The sequence below is a fragment of the Gorilla gorilla genome, chromosome 10 (genome assembly GCF_029281585.2).
Source record: "Gorilla gorilla gorilla isolate KB3781 chromosome 10, NHGRI_mGorGor1-v2.1_pri, whole genome shotgun sequence".
Taxonomy (NCBI): domain Eukaryota; kingdom Metazoa; phylum Chordata; class Mammalia; order Primates; family Hominidae; genus Gorilla; species Gorilla gorilla.
Window position 1 is genome coordinate 73,579,572 of NC_073234.2, and position 25,899 is coordinate 73,605,470.

Sequence of the window (25,899 nt, forward strand, 5' to 3'; positions counted from 1 at the left end):
TTCAAGTTAATCTAATATTGAGGCAAGATGGAAAACCACTGGTGTCAGCCTTAACAAGGATGAAGTGGATATAAATCTATTAGCATAGAAAATTGTCCACAATATATTGTTAAGTTTTTTTAAAATGCAGGTTATAAGGCATTTATGGATTATATAATCTCATTTGTGTATTATATTTTTATTTTTATTTTTTTGCAATGCAAATTCTGGAAGGGTCAACAGCAAATTTGAGGCAGTGGATATGAGGATAGAGGAGACACTCCTGAAGACTTCACTTTCTCCATTTCTGTACTTGAATTTTTACACCAAGCATACAGCTTGAAAAAAATTAAATGAGTATGCAGTATTTTAAAAATCAACAAAAGCTTCACATTTTAATTTTCACTTGGAAAAAAATGGTGAGTCTGATTTATGGCTTTCAGCTGTTTATAACATGAATACTTACAATTTATACTAGGTTCTCTGAAATTTTGGTAAGCTTACACTTCAGTATATAAAATATTTTCACAAGCTTTGTCTTCTTTGAGTTACAGTCATGTGCTACATAAAGACGTTTCAGTCAACCACTGTGCATATATGATGGTGGTCCCATAAGACTATAATGGAGCTGAAACACTCCTATTCCCTAGTGACATTGTGGCTATTGTGACATCATAGCACAATTACTTTATTGTTTTATAAATGTAGCACAGCCTAAGTGAACAGTGTTTGTGAAGTCTACAGTAGCATACAGTAATGTCCTAGGCCTTCACATTCACTCACCACTCACTGATTCACCCAGAGCAACTTCCAGTCCTGCAAGCCCCATTTGTTGTAAGTGCCCCATATAAGTGTACCATGTTTTACTTTTTATACCTTATTTTTACTGTACCTTTTTTTGTGTTTAGATATGTTTAAATACACAAATATTTACCATTGTGTTCCAGTTGCCTACAGTATTGGTAAAGTAACATGCCGTACAGGCTTGTAGCCTAGGAGCTATGCCACATAGCCTAGGTGTGTAGTTGGCTGTACTGTCTAGGTCTGTGTAAGTACACTTTATTATGTTCACAAAACGATGAAATTGCCTAACAATGCATTTCTCAGAACATATCCCCATTAAGCAATGCATGATTGTAGTTGAAATCATTCCCATTTTACAAATAAGGAAGCAAAAAGTTAAGCCACTTGACTCTGCTCTTATGAGCATTGAAACTCAAATCCACATCTGATTCCAAGTTGCATATTCTTTACATCACCTCCTTCTTGAGAGTGTACTCCACACAGCATTCCTGCAGACAGGGGTCGCTATACACCAAGGAAACATTAATTGACTGAGTACTATAACCTCCCAGAAGCATTGAACATGGGAACCCTTATTACTTAACACTTTAAAAGATGCCACCTGGGCCTATTCATGCTCAGTTTACTGAAGGCAAAGGGCTAAAATGCTTTTTTAATTAAAAAATTGTTTTTGCTTAGAAGTATTCAGAATGTCAACAAAACAGCTGCAACTTCTTTTTTTTCAATTACAGAGTGGTATTCAGCAGAACAACAACTATATCGTATAAGCTGCATCAGAGACAAATGAAGATGAAAAACTATCCTCCTATGTAACTAATCTGTGCTGTGCCCCAACAAGGCCTGCTTTAAATTTCCGTGCCAATTACAACCCCCATTCTGTATCAGGCAAGGTTAGTATCTATTAAAAATATCACCAGGACAGGGCTATCTTAAGAGACATTTTGTAATCTGTTAATTGTACAAAAAGACACTGTAATGTTTTTTGTTTGTTTCTGTTTTTGTTTTGTTTTGTTGTTGTTGTTTTGAGATGGAGTCTCGCTCTGTTGCCCAGGCTGGAGTGCAGTGGCGCAATCTTGGCTCACTGCAAGCTCTGCCTCCCGGGTTCATGCCATTCTCCTGCCTCAGCCTCCCAAGTAGCTGGGACTACAGGCACCCGCCACCATGCCCGGCTAATTTTTTTGTATTTTTAGTAGAGACGGGGTTTCACCGTGTTAGCCAGGATGGTCTTGATCTCTTGACCTCATGATCCGCCCACCTTGGCCTCCCAAAGTGCTGGGATTACAGGTGTGAGCCACCGCGCCCAGCTGACACTCTAATGCTTAAAAACAAATCTTACACAGCCTTACATTTCAATTTTTTTTTCTTTAAAAGGAGTGAGTTGTATACAGGGGTTGTTAAATTCTTTATAGACAAGAGAAAGACTGCTACAACCAACTCGTTTATCATCATCATCTTCTTCTTCTCCTTCCTCCTCATCCTCTTTTTCTCTTCTTTTTTTTTTCAGCCTTGGCAATTCCCTTTGTTGTTGCATGAGGCTTTCCTTTAGCTCAGTCTGCTACAATATCCTTTTCATATTTTTCCTTCAGCTTCGCAGCCTTCTTTTCATAAGGCTGCTTGTCATCTGCAACAGTGTCATTCCACCTGTCTCCCAGTTTCTTTGCAAAATCACCAATGTACAGGCCGGGATATTTTCCTTTGATTCAGGGGCAATACTCAGAACACAAGAAAAAAGCCAAAGGAGGCCTCTTGGGCTTTTTTTTTTTTTTTTTTTTTTTTTTGCCTCTCTTTCTGGAGGGATATAGGTTTTCATTTCTCTTTCATAATGGGTCTTTTGCCCGAGTTTGCCAAGTCTTCAAATTTTCCTTTATAGCAGACCCGGTCCTTTACCTTTCTGGCACTTTTTGGAACACTCTGAGAAGAGGACAGAAGCATCTGGGTGCTGTTTCTTGTGCTCCTTCTGACAAGTATGCATAAAGAATGCATATAATGACATTTTTGCCTCTTGGGATCTCCTTTGCCCATGTTGAGTTACTTTTTCCTCAGTGAGGCACCCAGTCATGCAGTGCCCACCTGGCAATCACATACCCTGGCACTGTTTCTCTAAAATGCTTTTCTCCATCTTCTGATTTCTTTGGATAAAGGAATGTCAAAGACAAATTTATTTCTGTCCTTGCATATATTCTTATTATTCAAGACATTTGGAAATACAGCATCTAATTGTTACATGTTTCAAACCCCACATCCAATCATCAGCAAATGCTGTACAATTTACCTTCAACTACATTCTAAATCTGACCTCTTCATACCTCCTCCTGTACGAGTGTGGTCCAGGCCATCTTTTTCTCTCATCTGGGTGACTACAGCTTCCTAGCTGCTTACCTGGGTTCTGCTTCTCTTCTTTTTCTTCTACCGTCGTCTCCCCCCAGTAATCAAGTGACGGTTTGTTTGTTTATTTGAGACAGAGTCTTGCTCTGTCACCCAGGCTGGAGTGCAGAGGCACCATCTCGGCTCACTGCAACCTCCGCCTCCTGGGTTCAAGCGATTCTCCTGCCTCTGTCTCCCGAGTAGCTGAAATTACAAGCATGTGCCACCATGCCAGGCTAATTTTTATGTTTTTAGTAGAGACGGGGTTTCACCATGTTGGCCAGGCTGGTCTTGAATTCCTGGCCTCAAGTGATTCACCCACCTTGGCCTCCCAAAGTGCTGGGATTACAGGTGTGAGCCACCATGCCTGGCTTCAAGTGAGGCTTTTAACGTACAGGTCAGTCAAGACATTTCTCTCCCCCATCACTCAGAATAGTTGAGTCCTTACTTCAGCTTACAAGTTTGACCAGCTTGATCAGTTTGCTGGCTACTTCTGCAAACTCATCTCCCACCTCTCGCCTCCAGCTCACTCTGCTCCGTCCACGTCAGCCTCCTTTGCTATCCACATTCACATCTACTCCCATTCCAGGTCCTTTGCATTTGCAGTTCTTTGTGCCTAGAACACCCTTTCCCAAATGTCTGCACTGATGCTCAGTGTCTTCCTTCAGGTTTCTAGCTAATTGACCCCTCCTCGCTGAGGCCTTCCTTCACCACCCAATATAAAATAGCACCTCCTAACATTCTTTATTCAATCAATAATCAATTTAAAATTGATTATTATTTGAGACAGGGTCACTTTGTTGCCCAGGCTGGAGTGCAGTGGCTGGTTCTGGGCTCACTGTAACCTCCTCTTCCTGGGCTCAAGTGATCTTCCCACCTCAGCCTCCCAAGTAGCTGGGACTACAGGCACACACCACCACACCAGGCTAATTTTTGTATTTTTAGTAGAGACAGGGTTTCATCTTGTTGCCCAGGCTGGTTCCAAATTCCTGAACTCAAGTGATCCGCCGGCCTCAGCCTCCCAAAGTGCTGGGATTACTACAGGCGTGAGATGTTTTGAAAATATGCATTTAAACATCTGCACGTGTTTGTCTGTCTTCCACCATTAAGATAGAAACTCCCTGAGACTAGGAACTTTGTTCTTTGTACTGCTGGATTGGCAGGGCACAGAACAAGCCCAACATGTAATAGGCACTCAGCAATTATGTTTGAATGAATCTATCTTCCATTTACACTTTTAAGCCTTTTTTTTTTGCAATATATTAACCCAAATTGCAAAAGCTAAGCCTGACTCTGTGCTATTGGAGACTTCACTACCAAAAAGAAGAAACAGATGTCTCTGCCAATACTCACCTTCTTTTAAAAAAGTCCTTTTTAATTGACAAGTAATTGTGTATATCAACACTCCATTTTATTAAACACTCTTTCATGCCAGTTTCTAATGAAGGACAACTACAAGGCCACAGATATGTTCTTCCTATTCCAGGTTCCTCAAGGAGAGGGCTATGGGGATGAATAAACATTGATAGGAGGGAAAACAAAGCCATTTCTTGAGGCTGAAGAGAATATACATCACTTTCTTCTTTCCTGAAGCTGCAGGCATCATGGGGATTATGAATGCTCCCTTCCTCGCTTTCCCCCAGGACTTCTTTGGGAGATAAAGTTGAAGAGAAGGGATTTGGGGGTTAGTGTTCCCCAATGTTGCAAGGCGTATTTTAGTTTGAAGAACACCAGGCTCAATGGAAAGAAAACAGGGCATGCACTTAAGCCTAAATCTAGATTGAAGTTAATGACGCGCCTTTAGATTCACTGTGGATCCTGTTTACTGGGCTGGATAAAGAATCAAAGAGTGGATTTGGATTATTGTACTAAGCACTTTTGATTTTTTTTTCTTTTTTTTTTTTTTTTTTGAGACGGAGTCTCTCTTTGTCACCCAGGCTGGAGTGCAGTGGCGCCATCTTAGCTCACTCCAACCTCCACTTCCCGGGTTCAAGTGATTCTCCTGCCTCAGCCTCCTGAGTAGCTGGGATTACAGGCACGTGCCACGGCTAATTTTTGTATTTTTAGTAGAGATGGGGTTTCACCATGTTGGTCAGGTTGGTCTTGAACTCCTGACCTCGTGATCTGCCTGCCTCAGCCTCCCAAAGTGCTGGGATTACAGGTGTGAGCCACCGCGCTTGGCCGACTATTCTTAATTCTATAAGGAATAAGCAGTTCTACGAGGTGGGTATTGTCATCTCCGGTTTTTAGATAGGAAAATCAGGAGGCATTAGGGCTACAGAAGAAATCAAATGGCACCCTCAAGTCTACCTAAGGAAAAAGTACATCTACAGGGTGGGGGCAGGGTGCAAGGAACTAACAAAGAACGATGAAGCACCCTGGAAGGGACAATGGCCTGAGAGGGGAAGGGGAGGGAGCTGGAGTCTCAGAGAAGGGCCAGCTGGACAGGAGCTGTCTGGAACCAAGCGTCGTAGTGAGGCAGGGAAAGTTGGGCTAATACATTCCAGACGTGTCCCCTTTCTGATCTCGTGCTCTCCACCAGATGGAAGCCAGAGTGATGCAGTTAGAGCCCAGAAGAAGGCAGACAACGTAGGGAGTAGATGTGGAGGTTGAAATGAGAATAACCAGCACAGAGGTTTGGATGGATAAGTGTAAATAAAAGAGCTGGGATTTTAAACAGGTTTGTCCTCAACTAAACTCGAAAGCTCTCACTCCTTCTACCATGACAAAGTTTTTACGACTCTGCATTGTGGCCTATTGCTGGTCATGATATCAATTTGGTGGCTTGCAGTCAGCATTTTACAAACCAATGTAGGACAAACTATCAGAGTGCACTGCAACATGCTTCAGTTATACAGATCACAGCAACAAACGTATTTCTTACTTTGGAATACCTGCATGACGCCACATTGCGCTCATATGTCTTAATTCAGCCTCACAGGGACATGCCCTAAATTCCAAAACACAGAAAAGGCCAAGGCCATAAGAAGACTGTCAGAAACAGAAACGATTTTAAGAGGTTGGATACAGTTGAAAGGATTCAGCCCATGTTTCTAATGGCTGCGTATCAGTGAACAGGTGGTTCAACAACAGGAAAAGTAGCCACAGATTAAGGCCAGGAAATGGAGGAAAAATGAGCAACAGTAACCAGCTAGCATTTTTGCAGGTGAACGCCTTTGTTGTATCAGCAATTCCAGTAGTTTAAAATCAGAGAATTTTCTTTTTATGTATTTATTGAGATGGGGTCTTGCTCTGTTGCCTAGGCTGGAGTGCAGTGGCACGATCACGACTCACTGCAACCTTGACCTCCTGGACCCAAGCAATACCCCTACCTCAGCCTCCCAAGTAGCTGGGACTACAAGCACACATCACCATGACTTTTTGTATTTTTTGTAGAGACGGGGTTTCACCATGTTGCCCAGGCTGGTCTTGAATTCCTGGGCTCAAGCAATCCTCCTGCCTCAGACTCCCAAAGTGTTGGGATCACAGCTACCCTTCCTAGCCAAAGAATTTTCTTTTCTTCTTCTTTTTTTTTTTAATTGATTTTTACTTAACCTAATTTATAGGCTTACAGGGAATTTTCTTTACACGACTGTAGAATATGGGCTTTGTAACTGGGCAGACTTTACTTTTTTGTTACAAGCCACTTAATAGATTTATGAGTTATCTAGCCTCTTTGATTTGGCAAATAGAAACCTCTTAGAGTCATGGAAGACACATGCAAATCACGCTAATATATGTAAAGCATCTGACTTGACTTACAAGTGCAATAAATAATGGTGATTCCTCTTTGTACTGTTATAATTCCACACTGGCTTTTAAGTAAAAATGGTTATTATATGTGAATACACCTTCCTTACTACAAAGGCTAAACAAGTATTATTAAAAGGGATAGTTTTATAGGTCACTGTTTTTAAATCATAGGCAGAGCTAACACTAAAGTGAATCTCAAAGTAAATCCCATCAAAGTCCTCTCAGTGCAGAGACAGCAGCTAGGGAGAAGACAGAATAAGGTAAGTGTTAGAGGAAAAGAACGCTGTGAGTTTTGTGCAGGAGTCCTCAACCCAAACTATTTTTTTTTTTTTTTAAAGATGAGGATTCACTCTGTTGCCCAGGCTAGAGCACAGTGGTGCAATCACAGCTCACTGTAGCCTTAAACTCCTGGGCTCAAGCGATCCTCCCACCTCAGCTTCCTGAGTAGCTGAGACCATAGGCGTAAGCCACTGTGCTTGGCTTGAAACTGGCATTACAAATGTAATTAAACCTGCTCTGTAGCCTTACCCACTACTTTATCCTACCCATCTCCCACCAACAGATGCAAAAACACATTTTATACTTTTGAGTGCTAGACTTATTATTTCAAACAGACACATTTTTTTGCAAATCAAACTTTAAATGTGACTTTATTATCTCTCTTCCATTTTTATTATTGAATAAGTGAATGAAATATTAAACTAGATTATAACTTTTCCTGAACTGTTTTTAAATCATAGGCAGAGCCAGGGTTTTCTTTTTTTCTCTCTCTCTCTGTAATTGCGACATGAATGTACTTTGATCCCAGTAATCATTTTCAATCAATGGGAAAACAAATGAAAAAAAATCCCATGCTGGAATGATGCAAATAGGTGAGCTTGCTTATTAGAATCTTTTTCTCTTTTCCTCTTACAGGCCAGTCACATAATACATATCCAAGTCAGAGAATGCTGATATAAACGTTGCCCACCTCTCTCAGTCCGTCTTTCTTACTCAGACAATTTCTGAGCAGCTCTTTGATGAACACACAATCTTCAGTTTCCAGGACAAACTGAGCCACAGCCTTCCCTCCTGGCAGATGGCTCCTCACCATCTGACTTTTGACACTGTCCAGGACAACTCCCCTGATGTCTTTAGGCTTTCCTGGCATACCAAAGATGATAAACAGACCCAGGCAATCCTCTCCTATTAAGTTACAGAATTCTTCCAGCTTATCAAATCTACTTTTCTTCCAGGAAGACTCCTCTACCCTTGATTCTGGATTGGAAAGGTCACAAGGCTTAGATTCCACAGGAGGAGGTGAAGACATCTGCAGAGTCTGTACTGCGAGCTGAAGCTTTATTTGCTTGTCGGATCCCCAAAAGGTCCAAATCCAATCTGCACCAAACAGGAAGGCTTGGTGCTTGGTCATCTTGGTGGTGGTCAGCCACTCATCAACTCCCTTTTCTTGGCAGAAAGTGATGAAATGGATTAAGAAGATCTCATTCAGAGTATTTGCAGCTGGGCAGAGTTTACTTGGAGGATATTCAAATCCAAGGTACTCCTTCAGTTTCTGAGCTGCATGGACTATAGCTTCACTGACCACCTCACAGACGACAGGCACCTCTTTGCTGTCCTTCAGAGCCAACTGTTGCGATGCTTTCTGCCCCATTTTCTCTGCATCCAAATATCAAACATGTGAATCTGGTTCAGACGTACTTTTTTTTCAAAGTAAAAGTTCTGCAAGGAGGCCACATCTGTTAATGGTTCATGTTTTTCTAACTCTACAGCTTCCTCGAGTGTAGTTAAGCATATATACATACAGCTAAATAAACATGTTTGTTCTCTCTGTTTGTCAGTTGGGTGTGTTGTGTTCATACAGTTCCTGCTGGTTTATTAAGTTAAAGATACTAAATTTCACACAAAACATCTGTTCTATCTAGGTTATATTCACTCTACTTTTAATCTTTGGTAATCTCTTCCAACATGTTTCCTCTTTTCAAGTTTTAGTTGAAGTAAAAATAGCACGTTAGTTCTTTTTGTTTTTGTTTTTTGAGACAGGGTCTCACTCTGCTACCCAGGCCAGAGTGCAGTGGCGCAATCATGGCTCACTGCAGCTTCAACCTCCCTGGGCTCAGGTGATCTTCTCACCTCAGCCTCTTGAGTAGCTGGGGCTACAAGTGTATACCACCACACCCGGCTAATTTTTGTGTATTTTTTGTAGAGGTGGGGTTTCACAATGTTGTCCAGGCTGGTCTCAATCTCCTAGGCTCAAGCAATCCTCCCGCCTCGGCCTCCCAAAGTGCTGGGATTATAGGCATGAGCCACTGCACCCAGCCCTATGTTAGTTTTTTAAATATCCATACACCTCTTTCTACAACTAACTTCTTCCAATCCGTAGGTGAGTCATTTCCATTTGCTTTTCCTATTTTCTTTTTTTGTTTGTTTTTGTTTCTTTTACCTTCTGCCATGATTCTTCATTCCCCAGCTCCGTTGCTTCTTTTCCTACAAAAGCTTCTCAAACAAAGGCCTCAAATTCCTATCTGTTGATACACGTTATAAACTCCATTCAAACAAATTTATGGCAGTTTATAAAGAGATTGTGTTATTTTCTATATCAAAAAAAAGCCTGTTACTATGAACAACGGAAAATGAAATAAGGGCAATAAAAATGAGGCAATTATCAATTGACTTTATTTCCTTTCATATGGTAACACCAGCAGTGTATGATATTTGTAAATAAAATACGTCATAAAAAAATTTAACCTTATTACATATTATCAGTTAGGTTATACCATCCTGAATAAAAAATATTTGGGCCGGGCATGGTGGCTCACACCTGTAATCCCAGCACTTTGGGAGACCGAGGCGGGCGATTCACGAGGTCAGGAGATTGAGACCTTCCTGGCTAACACGGTGAAACCCCGTCTCTACTAAAAATACAAAAACAAAATTAGCCAGGCATGGTGGCAGGTACCTGTAGTCCCAGCTGCTCGGGAAGCTGAGGTGGGAGAATGGCGTGAACCCAGGAGGCAGAGCTTGCAGTGAGCTGAGATTGTGCCACTGCACTCCAGCCTGGGCAACAGAGCCAGACTCCGTCTCAAAAAAAAAAAAAAAAAAAAAAAAATTGGCGTCTGTAACAGTTTCCTGGTATTTTCAACCAGGTTCTAAGAACAAATTGATTTTTTGAAGTGGCGACATCTAGTCACATTAAAATAAAATCCAAATAAAGTAAGTTCAATACAGTTACCACATAATGAATGGTAGAGTTTAAAGAAAATTATTATTAGCATCAAATCAATTGTTATGAATAAATAGTAATTTGATATTACAAGTTATTTAATGAATACCTTGGTAACTTGCTGACAACTTAAAAGATAATACCACTGATATTCAAATACGGTTTATAATCAAGTCCAGTGGCAGATACTGAACCACCCACCTCCACCTCAATTTGTGAAAACCTGTCTTTTGTAGGGTTGGCTACCATGGGTAATTACGTAGCACTGAATAAAAAATAGAATATTTTTCTAATACTTCTACAAATATAATAAACACAGTAACAGTTTTTGCTGCAGCGATTTTCTTTACAAAGACTATTTGGGCCCAGTGCTACAGAAAAACATGAACTACATCTTATCGTCACAAAATAGCCACTATAAAATGAATTTTGCAGCCTCTGTTTTTTTGAACTTTGAAATAAAATGTTCAGACAAATATTCAACTTTTTAAAAACCTCCATTCATTGATAGCCTGCGAAATGTACAATGAACATGTTTAGGCAGACTGCTAGTATTTTGCTGTAATGACATAGTTAACAAAGAGAAAAGAAACAATACTGTAAAGGTTTCTGCTTTGCTTTTGGCTTCCTCAAAAACTATTTCTACAAATTTTGGGGAGAGGAGGTGATTCTGAATGTATTCAAGTTAGTGGTAGGCCAGGCAGAGTGGCTCACATCTGTAATCCCAGCACTTTGAAAGGCTGAGGCGGGAGGATCACTTGAGGACAGGAGTTTGAGACCAGGCTGGACAACATGGTGAGACCCTGTTTCTACAAAAAAACTTTTTGAAAAATCAGCCAGGTGTGAAGGGTGGGGTGGGGTGGGAGGCCACACACCTGTAATCCTAGCTATTAGGGAAGCTGAGGTGAGAGGATCACTGGAGCCTAGGAATTCAAGGCTGCAGTGAGCTATGATCACGCCACTGCACTCCAGCATGGGCAACAGAATGAGACTCTGTCACTAAAAAAAAACTATAATAAAAAAAAATAACAGGCTGGGCGTGGTGGCTCATGCCTGTAATCCCAGTACTTTGGGAGGCTGAGGCGGGCAGATCACAAGGTCAGGAGTTCGAGTCCCAGCCTGGCCAATATGGTGAAACCCCGTCTCTACTAAAAATGCAAAAATTAGCCAGGCATGGTGGTGCATGCCTGGAGTCCCACCTACTTGGGCCTGAAGCAGAAGAATGGCTTGAACCCAGGAGGTGGAGGTTGCAGTGAGCCAAGATCATGCCATGGCACTCCAACCTGGGTGACAGAGCGAGACTCCATCTTAAAAAAAAGTATACTAATGTCCCTCAAGTTCTTCCATATGAGGTAAAGGGATCCAAGATTAAGGTTGAAATTCTTAAACTGTTCAACAATTTTGTGGTGTCATCAAAAAGGAATATTTCATATATATTAATTTAGCCTCAATGATCAACATTGTTAAAAGTCAGTATGGAGAAAGATCATTCTGACCTCTTCAGAAACCAGCTGGTATATGAACATTCTGATCACCAGATTGTTTTGAAAACGTGATCTTTTCACCATCGTCCTTAGGTCACAAAATAAAAGTTCTATTTTCTATGTACTGTATATATACATATATTTAGAAAAATATATAAAAATAAGACAATAAGAGGCAAGTGGAGGTGTGGCTGGCATTTAGTGGGCACACTGAATGCTTAAAGAAGTTCCACATATTGATTCTGAAATCATATAATGTCCTACTTAGGTGGCTACAGTGAACACTGATGTAACAAAATCATTCACATCCTGGTTACTGTTCCTCAAATCCTCCATACCGTGGATATGAATGGAAACGCTCTGGTAAAATACTCATCTTAAATGCAACACTTTAAATATATCACAGATTTTTACATTAAATAGAAGAAAAACAATTATACTCTCATTCACCAGTGTCTTATTTTTTGTGGCAACTTCAGAATCGGCACATTACTCCTGCTTTCTGTTCAAACTTCTCAACAGCAGAAGTTGGAACAACAAACAATAGACAATCCGCTGCCTGTTGTATATACTGTGAGTGTTTGGAAAAGCAAGTAGAAAAAAGACTAAGCACTCCTAATGTTCATCCAGGTGCTACGGTCAAACATTTGAGTCTTCATCTGTAATGCTGGCACTGGGGGAACGGGCAGCAAAATCTTTAAACATGTCATCTTCTTTTAACATGTGCTGGAAAACAAGGAGACAGGGAGTCACACTGAGAGCCAAGAGCTCAGAACTACACATTCTCCAAGAGACATGTGGTCCTTTGGGGTTGTTATAAAAGACATTTATAGAATAACATTTTCAATTCATTTCACAAACTCACCGTCAGATTGTTGATGCCTTCAGAGAATGCACCTATCTGTCTCACTGTCCCTTCTGAATCTTCCATCTGCAAAGAACAAACCATAACATGACATAAGTGTTTTCACAATTTCAGGGAAAGTGCAGCAAGAGGAACAAAAGTCTAAGAAGAAATAATGCAAATAGCACTGAATGGGGTAAGAGCAACAGAACACTTCTGGTGATAATCTCCTTTCACCACTGCAACTGGAAGTGAAAAATTAGAAGAGACACTTTACTGACACAGCTAGTCTAATGCCTTTGCTAATAGTAGCAAAGCATTGTTGATTAGAGGGGAAATATGCGGTCCCACGACTTTAATCTGAAAAGGCTAGGTAGAATAACCTGTCCATTCCTAACATGTTTTAATACAGAGATGGCAAAATATTGGTAAATATCACAGGCTTTGGAGCCAAAGAGACAGGTTGGGGACCTTGGGCAAGTTACTTAGCTCTCTGTGCCTCAGTTTCCTTATCTCCAAAATGAGAATAACAATGCTCTCCATGTTTTAAGGTTACCATAAACATAGTATGCATTAAGTGCTTAGGATGGTACCTGGAAGATATAAGTGATCTCTAAGTGTTCACTATTATTATCTGTATTTTTAGTTATTTGAAGAAAATGTCCTCGATCAGACACAGTATACAAAGTTCCCATTTAGTGTCTGAATGATGGAAGAACTTGAAAAAAGTTATATAGTGTTAGATTTACCTGCTCTAACCGGTCCAAATCATCTTCCTCATACAGGCGCATATCCAAACCAGGTTTAAATCCTTTCTTAGATGCACTTCCTGATGCCTGTCCCAATTCCATTGGACAAACATATTCTTCACCATCTTCCTGTTTCTTCTTTCTCAAATTCCCAAAATTGCTAAAGGCAAGTTTCTTTGGCTTTAAAAGAAAAGCAAACAAAAACATCCAAAGGATTTGATAAAATTCATATAATCAAGGCCTGATAACATGTAATTTTTTTTTGCATTGCCCCCTCCCTCCTATATGTATAATTTAATTATTTACCCCATGGTAGAGAGAAAAGCAGCTGGATGTTTAAATTTGGATAAAAACGAAAGGGCATCCTAGGCATATAAATGATGCAATGATAAATGACCCTTGCTATGAATCTCAGGAAATTAATCTTATTCTTCTTATTCACGCCAAATAGCTGAATAGTCACTGTGATAAACAAAATATGGCAAGAATAATTTGATTACATCATTACTATTATTTTTAGAGACAGAATCTTGCTATGTTGCCCAGGCTGGCCTCAAACTCCTGGGCTCAAGGGATCCTCCTGCCTCAGCCTCTGGAGTAGCTGAAACTACAGGCACAAGCCACGGCACCTGGCTTCATAGTTTTGATTAGACAGGACTTAATGCAATGAGATTTCTCACAGCTGAATCCAATTTTGCAAGGTTTTTCAATCTAAGATTAGCAAAATAGAATAGACTTCACTATATTTTTTCTTTGGGTGAGGCTATAATTATCTTGTATGCCTATTCTGCTTCCATAACAGGACTGGTGACTGCTAAAAGAATTTTTTGGAGAGGAAACATCAGTGATATTTAGAAGAGAAACTCCATGATGGTCACTGGGTTGGTCACCGGATACTCAGGCAGACAGAGTGGATAAAAAAAAATTAAAAAGAACTTTGGCACAAATTCCTGGAGGACCCAGTAACCCATCAAGTTGGTTGAGATAACATATTTAGAAGAGTTAATCTAGGATTAATTTTAAAGAAGAAAAAGTAATCTGAATTTGGTATGATCCATAAATCCAGGTAAATTAGGAAATACCCATTCTCTTCTGGCCCACCTTCAGTCATTTTTAAAGTGTATTTTCCTATTTACAAGGCTGGTCAATCATAAGCCAGAGAAGCTAAATCTGTACAAGAGAAATCTCTCTTCTGTACTTGATTTATAAAAACAGAACAACGGCAATCAATATTTGGACCCAAGTTATGGGCTGTCTGCATTGCCAATACATGGATTATGGAAGCCAATATTATGCTGTTCATTATTATTTTTTTAGAGGCAGAATCTTGCTCTGTTGTCCAGGCTGGAATGCAGTGGCATGCTCATAGCTCAATCAGAACTCATTGCAGCCTTGAACTACTGGACTCAGGTGATCCTCCTGCCTTGGCCTCCCAATGCACTGGGACTACAGGCATGAGCCACCATGCCCACCTAAGAGGGAACACCCAAAAAGGGACATGAACCTTGGACCCTCGGATTAAAAGTCTGATGCTCTACTGACTGAGCTATCTGGGTGCATTCTCTTAATTATTATACTTTTAAAAGATATATACTCAGTTGTCCCTCAGTATACACAGAGCATTAGTTCCAAGACCCCCACGTATACCAAAATCCGTACATACTCAAGTCCAGCAGTACCCATGTACCTAAAAAGTTGGGCCTCCCTATATGTGGGGTTTGCATCCCTCCACATTTGCTTGAAAAAAAAAATCCGAGTAGGAGTGGACCTGTGTAATTCAAACTCATGTTCTTCAAGGGTCAACTGTTCCTTCAACTTGTTAGAGTGGGCAGATAGCTAGACATGAGGGGAAGCCCCTGAGAAAAGAGAGGTCTGGAAAATCTCGCACCCCAGAAAACACCCAAAACATGCATGCTCCATTTGAGCAGAGAGGAGGGGAAATACCTATGCAGAAAGGAACGCCCCTTAAGACGCCCAGTAATCACTCACTCTGCAGATCACCTGCCAGAATATAGCTAGCTGCATGCTGATAAAGAGGGGAAGAGGGCAAAGGAGAATTCCTAAGAGAAACGCAGGTACAGTACATATAGATTTGACTGGTATACAACCCTCCTGGGGCGGCGGGAATGAGCAAAGCCTTTAGGTAGAAGTGCAGCCAACACCCGGCCCACGCATGCGCACCAACTATAGTAAGGGAGGGTCCCACAAGCCTGGGATGGGAACTAGGCAGGGAGAAGGCAAGGACTTAAGGCAGGAGCAGGAAAACGAGATAAAAAAGGCAGAGACTTAACACAGTGGTGAGAGCTTCAAGAAAAAACTGGACATCATAAAAACCCAACGCAGAACTCTTGGGCTCATTCTCTTTCAGCAGCCCGCTGTGCCTCGGTTTTTGGAGTGTACTGTCCCTTTAAATAAACATTGTTACTGCGACCCTGCCGTTTTCCCTGCAGGATCAGCCCCTGTACTTCTTCTTTTTTTTTTTTTTTTATTCTTACAATAAGCTCTTTGCTCCCTATTTCCCTTCAATAAAGCTCTCTATCTGTCAACTGTCTATTGGCCAACATCTTTCTCCCAAGACAACTAAGCGCTGAGGATTCCTGCATCTGCTGGTAAGGAACCCACCCACAAAACTTAGTAAACCCCAGAAAACAGAATAACCAGGTAACTGACAAAATGTTGCCTTTGCGGCAAGCAATTATTAAACCGTATGAGCCTGAACCAACCTTCACTTTGGCAGTAGCTGTTAGAAGTACATAATCCGGCAGCTCCATGGCATCTCGCTTCTGGTGCTGTGCCTCAGCTCCAATCAGAAGGTTGAAATGAGTGGCCAAATGTCTTCGCAGCAAAGTCTTATTGGGTGGGATGTTCAATAACTGAGCCATTGTTTCTACATTAAAACGAGGCTCTAGAACCTGTTTAAAGAAAAAAAAAAAGCTTGTCAAAAGTCACCACAAATCATACATGTTTGTATTGTGCTTTATAATTTGCAAAGCTCTTTCTCTTAGGTTATCTCCAATGATCCTCTCAACAGCCCGGTGAGGTAGACACAATATGGACTTTGATCTTTAATTTACGTATCTTTTCTCCATTTTTCCCAAGTTAGTAAGTGATAGAGCTGGTCCTGAAATCCAGGCTTCAGGCATCCCAATATCAGTGCTCTGCCTCTCTAGGGTGCTGTCTGTGGGAGCCAACTCCTTAAGCAACATCAACGTGCAGAAATACAATCTGCATCCTTGCAGGGGTTTTCAAACATGGTCATATGAGAGAAAGCAGCTACATGTTATTCAACATGAAAGAGGACAATAAAAGAGAACTGGCTTTAAATTCAATCTAGAGTTATAAGATATCAATACAAATACTCTGAAAGTAAAGGTTTACTAGAAATAGGGCAGGAGGGTTGAGTCAGATGACTTTAGGATTATGATAAGCAAAAATTGATAATATCCTACTGACTAGACTAAAGGAAGCAAAGTAAGTCAATTTTAAATTAAATCAGAGCTTTACCATGAGCCCACCATGGACACCACTGCCTCTGAGATTGGGGGCATATTCTGCCAAGTCCACGGAGCGCAGCCACTCCATCACTCGATGGTTAGTCCACTTCTGAACTTCTGATGGGGCGATGGTATTCTATGGGAACACACAACCAGGATCCTAAATATTAAATTGCATTTTCTGTCTAAAAAGTCTGCTCCATGGAGTACAGTTACTCAACATCCCACTAAATGCAAAAAGAAAGGGAAAAATTCTCTTTTAAAGAATTTCTGTCATAGTTTGAGTTTCAAGCTTTCTTATATACTAATAAAGCATTGCTTTAGGAAAGGAAGTCTTTTTTTTTTTTAAGACAGGGTCTAACTCTCTTACCCAGGCTGGCGTTGCAGTGGTATAATCAGGGCTCACTGCAGCCTCCATCTCCCAGGCTCAGACGGATCCTCCTACCTCAGCCTCCTGAGTAGCTGGGACCACCAGCGTGCACCCACCATGCCTGGCTAATTTATTATTATTTTTGTACAGACAGGGTCTTCCTATGTTGCCCAGGCTGGTCTTGATCTCCTGGGCTCAAGTGATTCTTCTGCCTTGGCCTCCCAAAGTGCTGGGATTATAGGCATTGGCCACTATACTTGGCCAGAAAAGGAAGTCTTTATAGTGATATTTATCTCTGTTGATTAGAGAGTCAGGAAAAAAAAATACACCCAAGAAAAGGAAGAAGCATAACTGAAAAAGAACCCTTGGCTTTAGTTACACAAGGGGAACCATCATGGAGAGAAAAGGAAGGAATACAGAAAAAGCCTAAGAAGTAAATGAGGCTGGATTTTAAGGCTTTTCCTGCAGGCTCCAAGAAAAATGGCTCTTAGTTTCGACACAAGGACAGTCCCATGCCTGGGAAGTGCATGCTTATAAACCTCAATCGTAAAAGAGTACCTCATCAGATGGCCGCCTCCGTAGACAGTTTGGTTCAAAGTTATTGATCCTCAGGACCTGGATGGCCCTTTTGATACTGAGATGGTGTAGCACACTTACAACCTTCAAAGACAGTAAGTCATCCTGCAAAAAAGAACAAAAGGAGGAGCTCACTGTGCTGGCCTGTAGCAGGAGGACTATCTTAGGGAATCTCAGAAAACTGGAGTAAAAGGAGAAGAGCCCCTCAAACCAATATGCCCCAAGGTCTTGTCAGAACCCACTTTCCCATTTGGAACACAATCTTCCCCCAAACCCCAGATTAGTATTTTTTGCCAATGAAGCTGACTTCCACCTGTTCCTCTCTCTTCCAGATGCTCTGAGATCTGTAGAACCCCAGGGCTCTGAAAAACACAGTTAGAAAAGCACTTGCTGGGTTACTACAAAAGGTGATCTGCTTTGATTTGATCTGCACATACTACAAACAGGGAATTTATTTGTTTCCTCTTTAGTTTTGAGAACTTTATCTGTGGATAAAGTACTTAGGCATTGGATAAACTGCCCTCTCTGTTTCCTTTCAGCAGATAGTGAAGAGCAAACGATGCTCACTGGTGAACATGATCAAGAGTTGGCTTTCTTTTTTCATCTTTTTTTTTTTTGGAGAGACAGGGTCTCACTATACTGCCCAGGCTATCTCAAACTCCTAGGCTCAAGCAGTCCCCCGGCCTCAGCCTCCCAAAAAGCTGGGATTACAGGCATGAGGCACCGCTCCTAGCAAGGCTGCGTTTTCTGAACTAAGGCACATCATAGTTTTGGGGAAAATCAGAACAGTGCTCTTATTATACTATTCCCTGACTGTAATAATTCTCTAGTTCTAAATTATTTTTTAGTAAGGACCTGTCTGCTATTGAATAGCTCTAGATTATTATGGTTTATCTAGCAGACATTGTGAACAATTTTGGCAAAACTATATCAATCAGTGCAAAGGTTTTGGTCAGAGTCAAGGAGAGAAGAAAAATGAAGTTATAAGTATCACATATATATATTACCAATCAACCCCTTCAAGGAAGAATTTTCACCAGTCTGTGGCTCTTGGGAATATTTTCAAATATACCAAACACACCAAAACAAATTATTTCAGAAGAAGGTGATATTGGGGGCAGTATGAAGATAAGCACCAGTCTACTTCCAAACACACCCAGAAAATAAACAAGGAAAACATCCATTTTAGACACACCTTTCTGATAAAACATTTCTCATGAAAGAAAGAAAAAAATGTAATCTACTACAGAAATATTTAATAAAAATATTAATCAGTTTAAATCCTTGAGGCTACTAACCAGGCAAAAATTATTTCCTGAAGTTTTTCTGGAGTAATTCCTTAAAAGTCGTGTCTTAAGACATGTTAGAAAGAGTACTTCCTTTAATCTAGGATTGAGACACCCATTCCAAACATTTCAGTCTGGACTCTTTTCATCTAACTAGTCTGTCAGCTTAAAAAATTATCTGAATGCACAATGTTTACAGTGTGATTAAAATGTTAATTATTTTTGAAATTCTTTATACTTTGAAGGATTTTAAAAAGAAAGTTTTATTTTATATCAAAACAGACTTTCTGGGTGATTTTCTTCCTAATTTTGGATTTTTTTAAACTTTTTATTTTAAAATAATTTTAAATTTGTGGAGGAGTTGCCAAAGATAGAATAGAATTCTGTATACCTTTCACTCAGCTTCCTCTAATGTTAACATCTGACATAATCACGATTACATTCGTCAAAACTAAGAAATTAATGTACAATTGACTAAATTGCAGACTTTATTCACATTTCACCAGTTTGTCCAGTAAGGTCCTTCTTCTGTTCCAGGATCTAATCCACATTAAAACACATATTTTGTGACTTAGGATTTCTGGGGTCAAATTTTCCAGGGTCATTTACTCTTTTATAGCCATTTCACAGATGCTTCTTGTGATTTTAAGCTTGAATTTGTTCACATACTCAGGGGGAACATACTCACACTTAGAGAGGGAGGCAAATATTTACTGACTGTGTTCTAGTCATAATCGTGAGCTATTAAAAGCAGGGATCTTGAAACAGCCTGAGTTCAAACTCTCTATGACTTTCTATTGCTAACTGTGGAAACTTGGTTACCAAGTTACCCAATCTCTGGATTCCTTCCTTTATACATGTAAAAAAGTAGGGATAATAATAGTATTATAATAATATAGATACACAGAGTGTGTGTGTGTGTATATATGGATACACATACACATATATACAAACATACATATATGTGTATGTGTGTATATATATATACATACTCTATGTATCTACAGTATTACACATGTGTATAATACTATGTATAGACAGTATTATATAATTATATAGTATATATGTGAACAAATTCAAGCTTAAAATCACAAGCAGCATATGTGAAATGGCTATAAAAGAGTAAATTACCCTGGAAAATTTGACCCCAGAAGTCGTAAGTCACAAAATGTGTGTTTTAATGTAGTGTCCTAGATTAGATCCTGGAACAGAAGGAGGACCTTACTGGAAAGACTGGTGAAATGTGAATAAAGTCTTCAGTTTAGTTGATTGTATTAACATCTACGTTAATTTCTTAATTTTGATGAATGTAATCATGATTACGTAAGATGTTAACATTAGAGCGAGCTGAGTGAAAGGTATACAGAATTCTAGCTTTGGCAACTCCTGTAAATCTAAAATTATTTTAAAATAAAAAGTTTTAAAAACTTTTTAATATATATTATACACACTATAATAATATTAGTAATATTAACTAAAAGGGTTATTGAGAATCCAGTATTAATATGAGCAAAATGCTTAAAAGGATGTTTGACACATAGCAAATGTGCAACATACTACACATATTAGTATTATTTCACGCAGGTTTACGTGATGTGCTCATCAAGGTAAGGGGCTTGGGTTCAATGATAGAGAAGAAAAATCCATGAACTGAACTCCAAATTTTTTTGATAGTGAGAAATGCCTACTTAAGTTGGCTGTTTAAAACTTGCTACTTACTTGAAAAAGATTATACTTAGGGTAGTTAGGTCTATAGCCTACTTCACAAAAAGCTGTTTAAATAAAAGAATTTTAGGCCGGGCACAGTGAGTGGCTCACGCCTGTAATCCCAGCACTTTGGGAGGCCAAGGCAGGTGGATCTCCTGAGGTCAGAAGTTCCAGACCAGCCTGGCCAACATGGCGAAACTCCATCTCCACCAAAAATACAAAAATTAGCCAGAAGCAGTGGTGTGCACCTGTAATCCCAGCTACTCGGGTGGCTGAGGCAGGAGAATCACTTGAACCTGGGAGGTGGAGGTTGCCGTGAGCCGAGATTGTGCCACTGCGCTCCAGCCTGGGCAGCAGAGTGAGACTCTGTCTCCAAAATAAATAAATAAATAAAAGAATTTCAAGTAGAACAAGGCCAGGCTCAGTGGCTCACGCCTGTAATCCCAGCACTTTGGGAGGCCAAGGTGGGTGGATAACGAGGTCAGGAGATCGAGACCATCCTGGCTAACATGGTGAAACCCCGTCTCTATTAAAAATACAAAAAATTAGCTGGGCATGGTGGCAGGTGCCTGTAGTCCCAGCTACTCGGGAGGCTGAGGCGGGAGAACGGCGTGAACCCAGGAGAGGGAGGTTGCAGTGAGCCGAGATCGCACCACTGCACTCCAGCCTGGGCGACAGAGTGAGACTCCGTCTCAAAATAAAATAAAATAAAATAAAAATAAATAAATAAAGAGAATTTTAAGTAGAACATTAACAGTGGTATGGAACCTAAAACAAGGTTCTCCTGGAATCCATCTTTCCCACTGCTGCAAAGCAGGGAATAGTCCTACACATTGGCTGGAGGGCTAGAAATGTACAATAATGAAGGAACCAGAGTGGAAGTCTAGCCTTCCTCCCTCCTCCTTTAACCCCAGTAACTCCTGCTGTAGCAGAACTAGGCTGAAGTGAGACGGGTGATAGGGTTTCAGGTAACAGTTGTCCAGAGTGGAAAGGCAGGGAGAAGACAAGTCCTTGAAGATGTCACGTCAAAAGGGTGGCCTCTTCCAAATGGTCATTGCACATAGAAACCCATAACTTAGAGATAGCTTGGGCTTAAAAATTCTACATTCTATTTAAAAAATATCTTTAGGCTGGGCGTGTTGACTCATGCCTATAATCCCAGCACTTTGGGAGGCCGAGGCAGGCAGGTCGCTTGAGGTCAGGAGTTTGAGACCAGCTGGCCAACATGGCGAAACTCCGTCTCTACTAAAAATGCAAAAAAATTAGCTGGGTATGGTGGCGTGAGCCTGTAATCCCAGCTACTCGGGAGGCTGAGGCAGGAGAATGGCTTGAACCTGGGAGGTAGAGGTGCAGTGAGCTGAGATCACGCAATTGCACTCCAGCCTGGGTGACAGAGCGAGACTCCATCTCAAAAGAAATAATACAAAAAAAACTTTATGAGATATAATTTGCATACCATAAAATGTACCCATCCAAAGTGTACACTTCAGTGTTTACACTGTTGAATGTATTACATATAAAATCAACCTTCTGGAGAGCTTAGTTTAAATTGGGCTTCACTTAGCTTACATTGGGGTTTCAAATTATCCCAAGCCTGTTCAATCACAACCACCAAATGCTACAACTTCAGCTTCATGGGAAATACGCCTGCCACTCTCCTCAAGTTCAAGCAACAGCTTCAAACTCTGGTGGAATCACTGAAAACACCGTGTTTGGCTTACTCAATTCCTGTGTTTTTCAGAGAAAAAAAGTTTTCCTCCCCCAAACCCCAGGAGTGAGTCACTTACAACAGTCATGTAATGTAGCATGCGACCATCAACCCGTCCTTCATCAAACTGGGTCTTATATTGAGGGAGGCCAATGTCATCCAACCATCCTAAAAGAGAGAGGCCAGTGTTGCTACCATGCCACAAAACATCTGTTCTTGTGATTAAAAAGAAAGAGCAACTATGTATATAATTATTTCATTTTGTTAGAATAAAAACTTCTTACTAGTGACCCAGTTGAAATCCAGCTTCCCATGATTGGTTTCTTCTTCAGATCCCAGGGCTTGGAGTGCCAGCTGGAGTTTCTTTCGATGAAGTGAATGCTTGATTCCAAGTTCCTGAAACAATAAACATTGACTTTATAATTCTATCTGTATAGGCTGGGTGCCACTGGCAAAGGATGCAAATTTCTCCAAAATGAAGCTAGCATTAAAGACCCAATTCAATACTGAATTACAATCCTAACTTGGGCTAGTCAAGTGTTGTTGAACAAAAGGTCCCCGAAAAGCCAAGACCACCACAATTATCTTAGGGGTGTGTTAGGCATTCCCTAGTGACTCATTTTCTTTGTAAGCTAGGAACTGTAGCATGCATAAAAAGAATTTGACTATTATTTTGTACAAAATATTAAATAATTTGGAAGAAATGTTAAATAATTAGACATAAATTGTAGGGTGCTTTTTTTTTTTTCCTTTTGCAAAGTGAAGTTAATTGCATATCTTACACTGAGAAAACAGGCCAATGATAAAGCCAAACAATGATTTCGAGAAATATGAACTGAATTATGCTTATGTAATTCTTTTTCATTAAAATGCCCAATGGCTTAAGTGTTCCATAAGGAATCATCAAGACCAGGTCCTCCCAAGACCACCAGCAAAAATAAGCATGAAGTAATTGAAAACCCAAACTTTTGTTTACAAGAGTTTTTACTGGCTTCACTCATGGCTCTGGACTATAAAACAATCCTACATTCATATTGTTTTCTTCTCAGTATCCATTGTGTGAACAAAATAGAGAAGCAGTCACCTTCTCTAGATCTTGTTGAGATGCCTGCAAAAGCGTTTGGCCAGATGCAATCCAGTGCTTGCCAGAATTCAGGTACGAGCCCAAGCCCTGTTCCATCAGCCAATTGCAAACCTGCTCCTTGGTCCACTTGGCAAATGGCATATCCAAGTCACTACAGGAAAATGAGTAATTGCATGAAAAATAATCCAAAGCCAATCCTGTGGCTTATCATTAGTTTTAAACAACTATACATTCAATAGACATGGAAATTCCCTGGTGATACACATTTGACCATGAAAAGCTTAATTTTTAGTATACATTGGAGGAACAACTGGTTGAAAGTTATCTTCTAAGACAACTGTCTTCATTTCAAATGAAACCACAAAAGATTTAATGTGATAGAGCAAGAACAAGTGCTACAGAAAAAGACTAAATTGGACAAACACAAGTCACTGTATCAGTTTCAACCAATGTTGTTTGAAGATTGGATTCCCAAACAGGAAACTCGGTTGGACTGAAAGAAACTTAAGTCTAATTTGAACTAACTTTAGCAGAATTATGGTTTCTTTCCATATGGTAACCAATGAGAAGAGGGCAATATGTTGTCACTGAGTGTAGGAAACAATCAAAGCAAAATTCCTGTTTTCTTTTACTTAGATACACAAATAGTGTTCTTGTTCCGGGGTGGGGGCAGGGTGTGGAGGAGAAGATGAATGTGCTTTTTTTTTAAATAGCACAAGGAGCTCTACTGTGTTCAAAGACAACATATGGCAAATGAAATTGTTTGGTATTTGAAGAAGGCCAAAGAGAGTTTCCTCCTTGATGTAATCTATGTCCAGTGTTCCACCTGTATGGGAGGGGCTATATGTAAAGGGTTTCTAGTCAGTCTATTATACTGTTAAAAGATTTGGTATCAATGCCTTGTACTTTATGTTTGCCAACCCCACCCTCTTATGCACAGTGAGTCAATGTAGTAGTTCTAAGCCAGCCCTAAACTTTGGTTAAGAGTGTCAGAGCAGTTCTTAGAATCTTAATGGATAAAATATTATATAGTCCTGATAAATATAAGGATTCTGATAGCATTTTTGTCTTTAAGTGCTTTCATAGATTCTGTTATATACTAATGTTTCTTGAGTAGTTATTATCTGCCAAATATTTAACACATATTAACTTATTTAACCTTCATGATCACCTTTTGGGGTAGGTACTAATTATGATGATGAGAAGACTGAGGCACAGGGTGTGGAGGCTGTTGCTCAAGGTCACCCAACTGGTAGAAAGTGGTAAGGCCAAAAAGCAAATCCAAGTGGTCTGATTCTAGAACATACTCTTAACCACTATGCTATACCATCTTTCCAAAGTTATGCTTTAGAGTACTTGTAATTACCATCTACGTAAAATTTAAGTCTGAGAGCCATTCTAACACAGATGCTGCTGACACTTTAGCTCTGGCCTCTCCCCTAGTTCGCACAGCCCTTACCTTCTGTATGTTCATCAACCATTGACAAATTGCAGTGCTCTAAAGATGATGGCCCCTTTCACTAGGCACAGCATTAAGCAATGACTTTGTTTAACCCAATGACAGTACTAATACTGCAGGACTCATGAGGCTATGATGCTTGGTACAGACGCAAAAGTCTATCAGTTCGCTCTTCTTACCTGTTAGACTGTCCCAAGTCTCGAGACCAACCTAGTCGGGGCCCTGCGGTTGCCCTTGTCCCTCCTCTTTTGAATTCAGGCTCAGACATGTCATCTGGGTTGAATGTAGTTGATTGACTTCTCCTAAGTCTGAAGAAGACATAACACACATGGCCAGTATTAGACCTGAGGAGGCCTTAGACTTGTTAATCAGAACATTTTTAACTAGTGCACCTACTGGAACGAATCCTCTTTGTGTTATTAACATAGACATTTAAATTTAAACTTTAACTAAGACCCAATGAGTTAATAAATCCCACATCACAATCCAAACTTCTTTCCATAAGAGGAATACAAAGGCCTTACAAAGTCCATACCCATTTCCAGCCACTTTTAAGCAACATGTAAGACAGGGCCCATTCCACTTGTTTACTGCTTTACTTACTTTCCAAAGAGTTTCATGATACCTCTGGATTTCTTTTTGGAATCTGGAGATGGAGGTGGTATCTGGAAGGGACTGTTCCTCTGTGAATCTTTCGGCCGAGAAGAAGCACCAGCCAGATCTAGGTGCTCTGCTGTCTCTTTTTCTGTTTCAGCTACTCCAAGAGCAGAATGCAGACAATGAATTTTAAAATATGGAATAAACATGATGTTAATCTTCTTGGTTCTAGAACTGTTAAGGATTCTTCTGTTGGTCTATAATCAGTGATTTACAAAGAGCACCTTGTAAATATTAGAAATGGAACACACATATATGTTCTGCTCCATAGTTTACTGTGTGTAAAGTTAATAAAATTACAAGCCCTTTGGAGATTAAGAGTGTGATAGGATTGCCACATTCTTTCCTTGAGTGATTTCAA

The 25,899-nt window shown here is 40.2% G+C and overlaps 2 protein-coding genes across 27 annotated transcripts in view; both read right to left on the bottom strand.

Moving 5' to 3' along the window:
* Positions 1–4,501: 4,501 nt before the first annotated feature.
* Positions 4,502–9,416, bottom strand: REP15 (RAB15 effector protein). Its single transcript, XM_055357899.2, has one exon. It carries the CDS (start codon positions 8,549–8,551, stop codon positions 7,841–7,843), a length of 711 nt encoding a protein of 236 aa, XP_055213874.1. The 5' UTR covers positions 8,552–9,416; the 3' UTR covers positions 4,502–7,840.
* Positions 9,417–9,551: 135 nt separating this feature from the next.
* Positions 9,552–25,899, bottom strand: part of PPFIBP1 (PPFIA binding protein 1) — a 171,553-nt gene continuing 155,205 nt past the window's right edge. For all 26 annotated transcript variants that reach the window (XM_055357898.1, XM_055357894.1, XM_031000861.2 and 23 more), the window contains 11 exons: positions 25,485–25,635; positions 25,061–25,189; positions 23,423–23,573; positions 22,623–22,734; positions 22,418–22,506; positions 17,620–17,742; positions 16,702–16,827; positions 15,921–16,109; positions 13,198–13,377; positions 12,470–12,535; positions 9,552–12,330 (listed from right to left, as the gene is read on the bottom strand). In XM_055357898.1, coding sequence (XP_055213873.1) covers positions 12,244–12,330; positions 12,470–12,535; positions 13,198–13,377; positions 15,921–16,109; positions 16,702–16,827; positions 17,620–17,742; positions 22,418–22,506; positions 22,623–22,734; positions 23,423–23,573; positions 25,061–25,189; positions 25,485–25,635 — 1,403 coding nt within the window. In that variant the 3' untranslated portion in view covers positions 9,552–12,243. The remainder of the gene's footprint in view (positions 12,331–12,469; positions 12,536–13,197; positions 13,378–15,920; positions 16,110–16,701; positions 16,828–17,619; positions 17,743–22,417; positions 22,507–22,622; positions 22,735–23,422; positions 23,574–25,060; positions 25,190–25,484; positions 25,636–25,899) is intronic.

Excerpts from the sequence above, each read along its gene's own strand:
- REP15 (XM_055357899.2), bottom strand. The coding sequence starts at position 8,551 with ATGGGGCAGAAAGCATCGCAACAGTTGGCTCTGAAGGACAGCAAAGAG.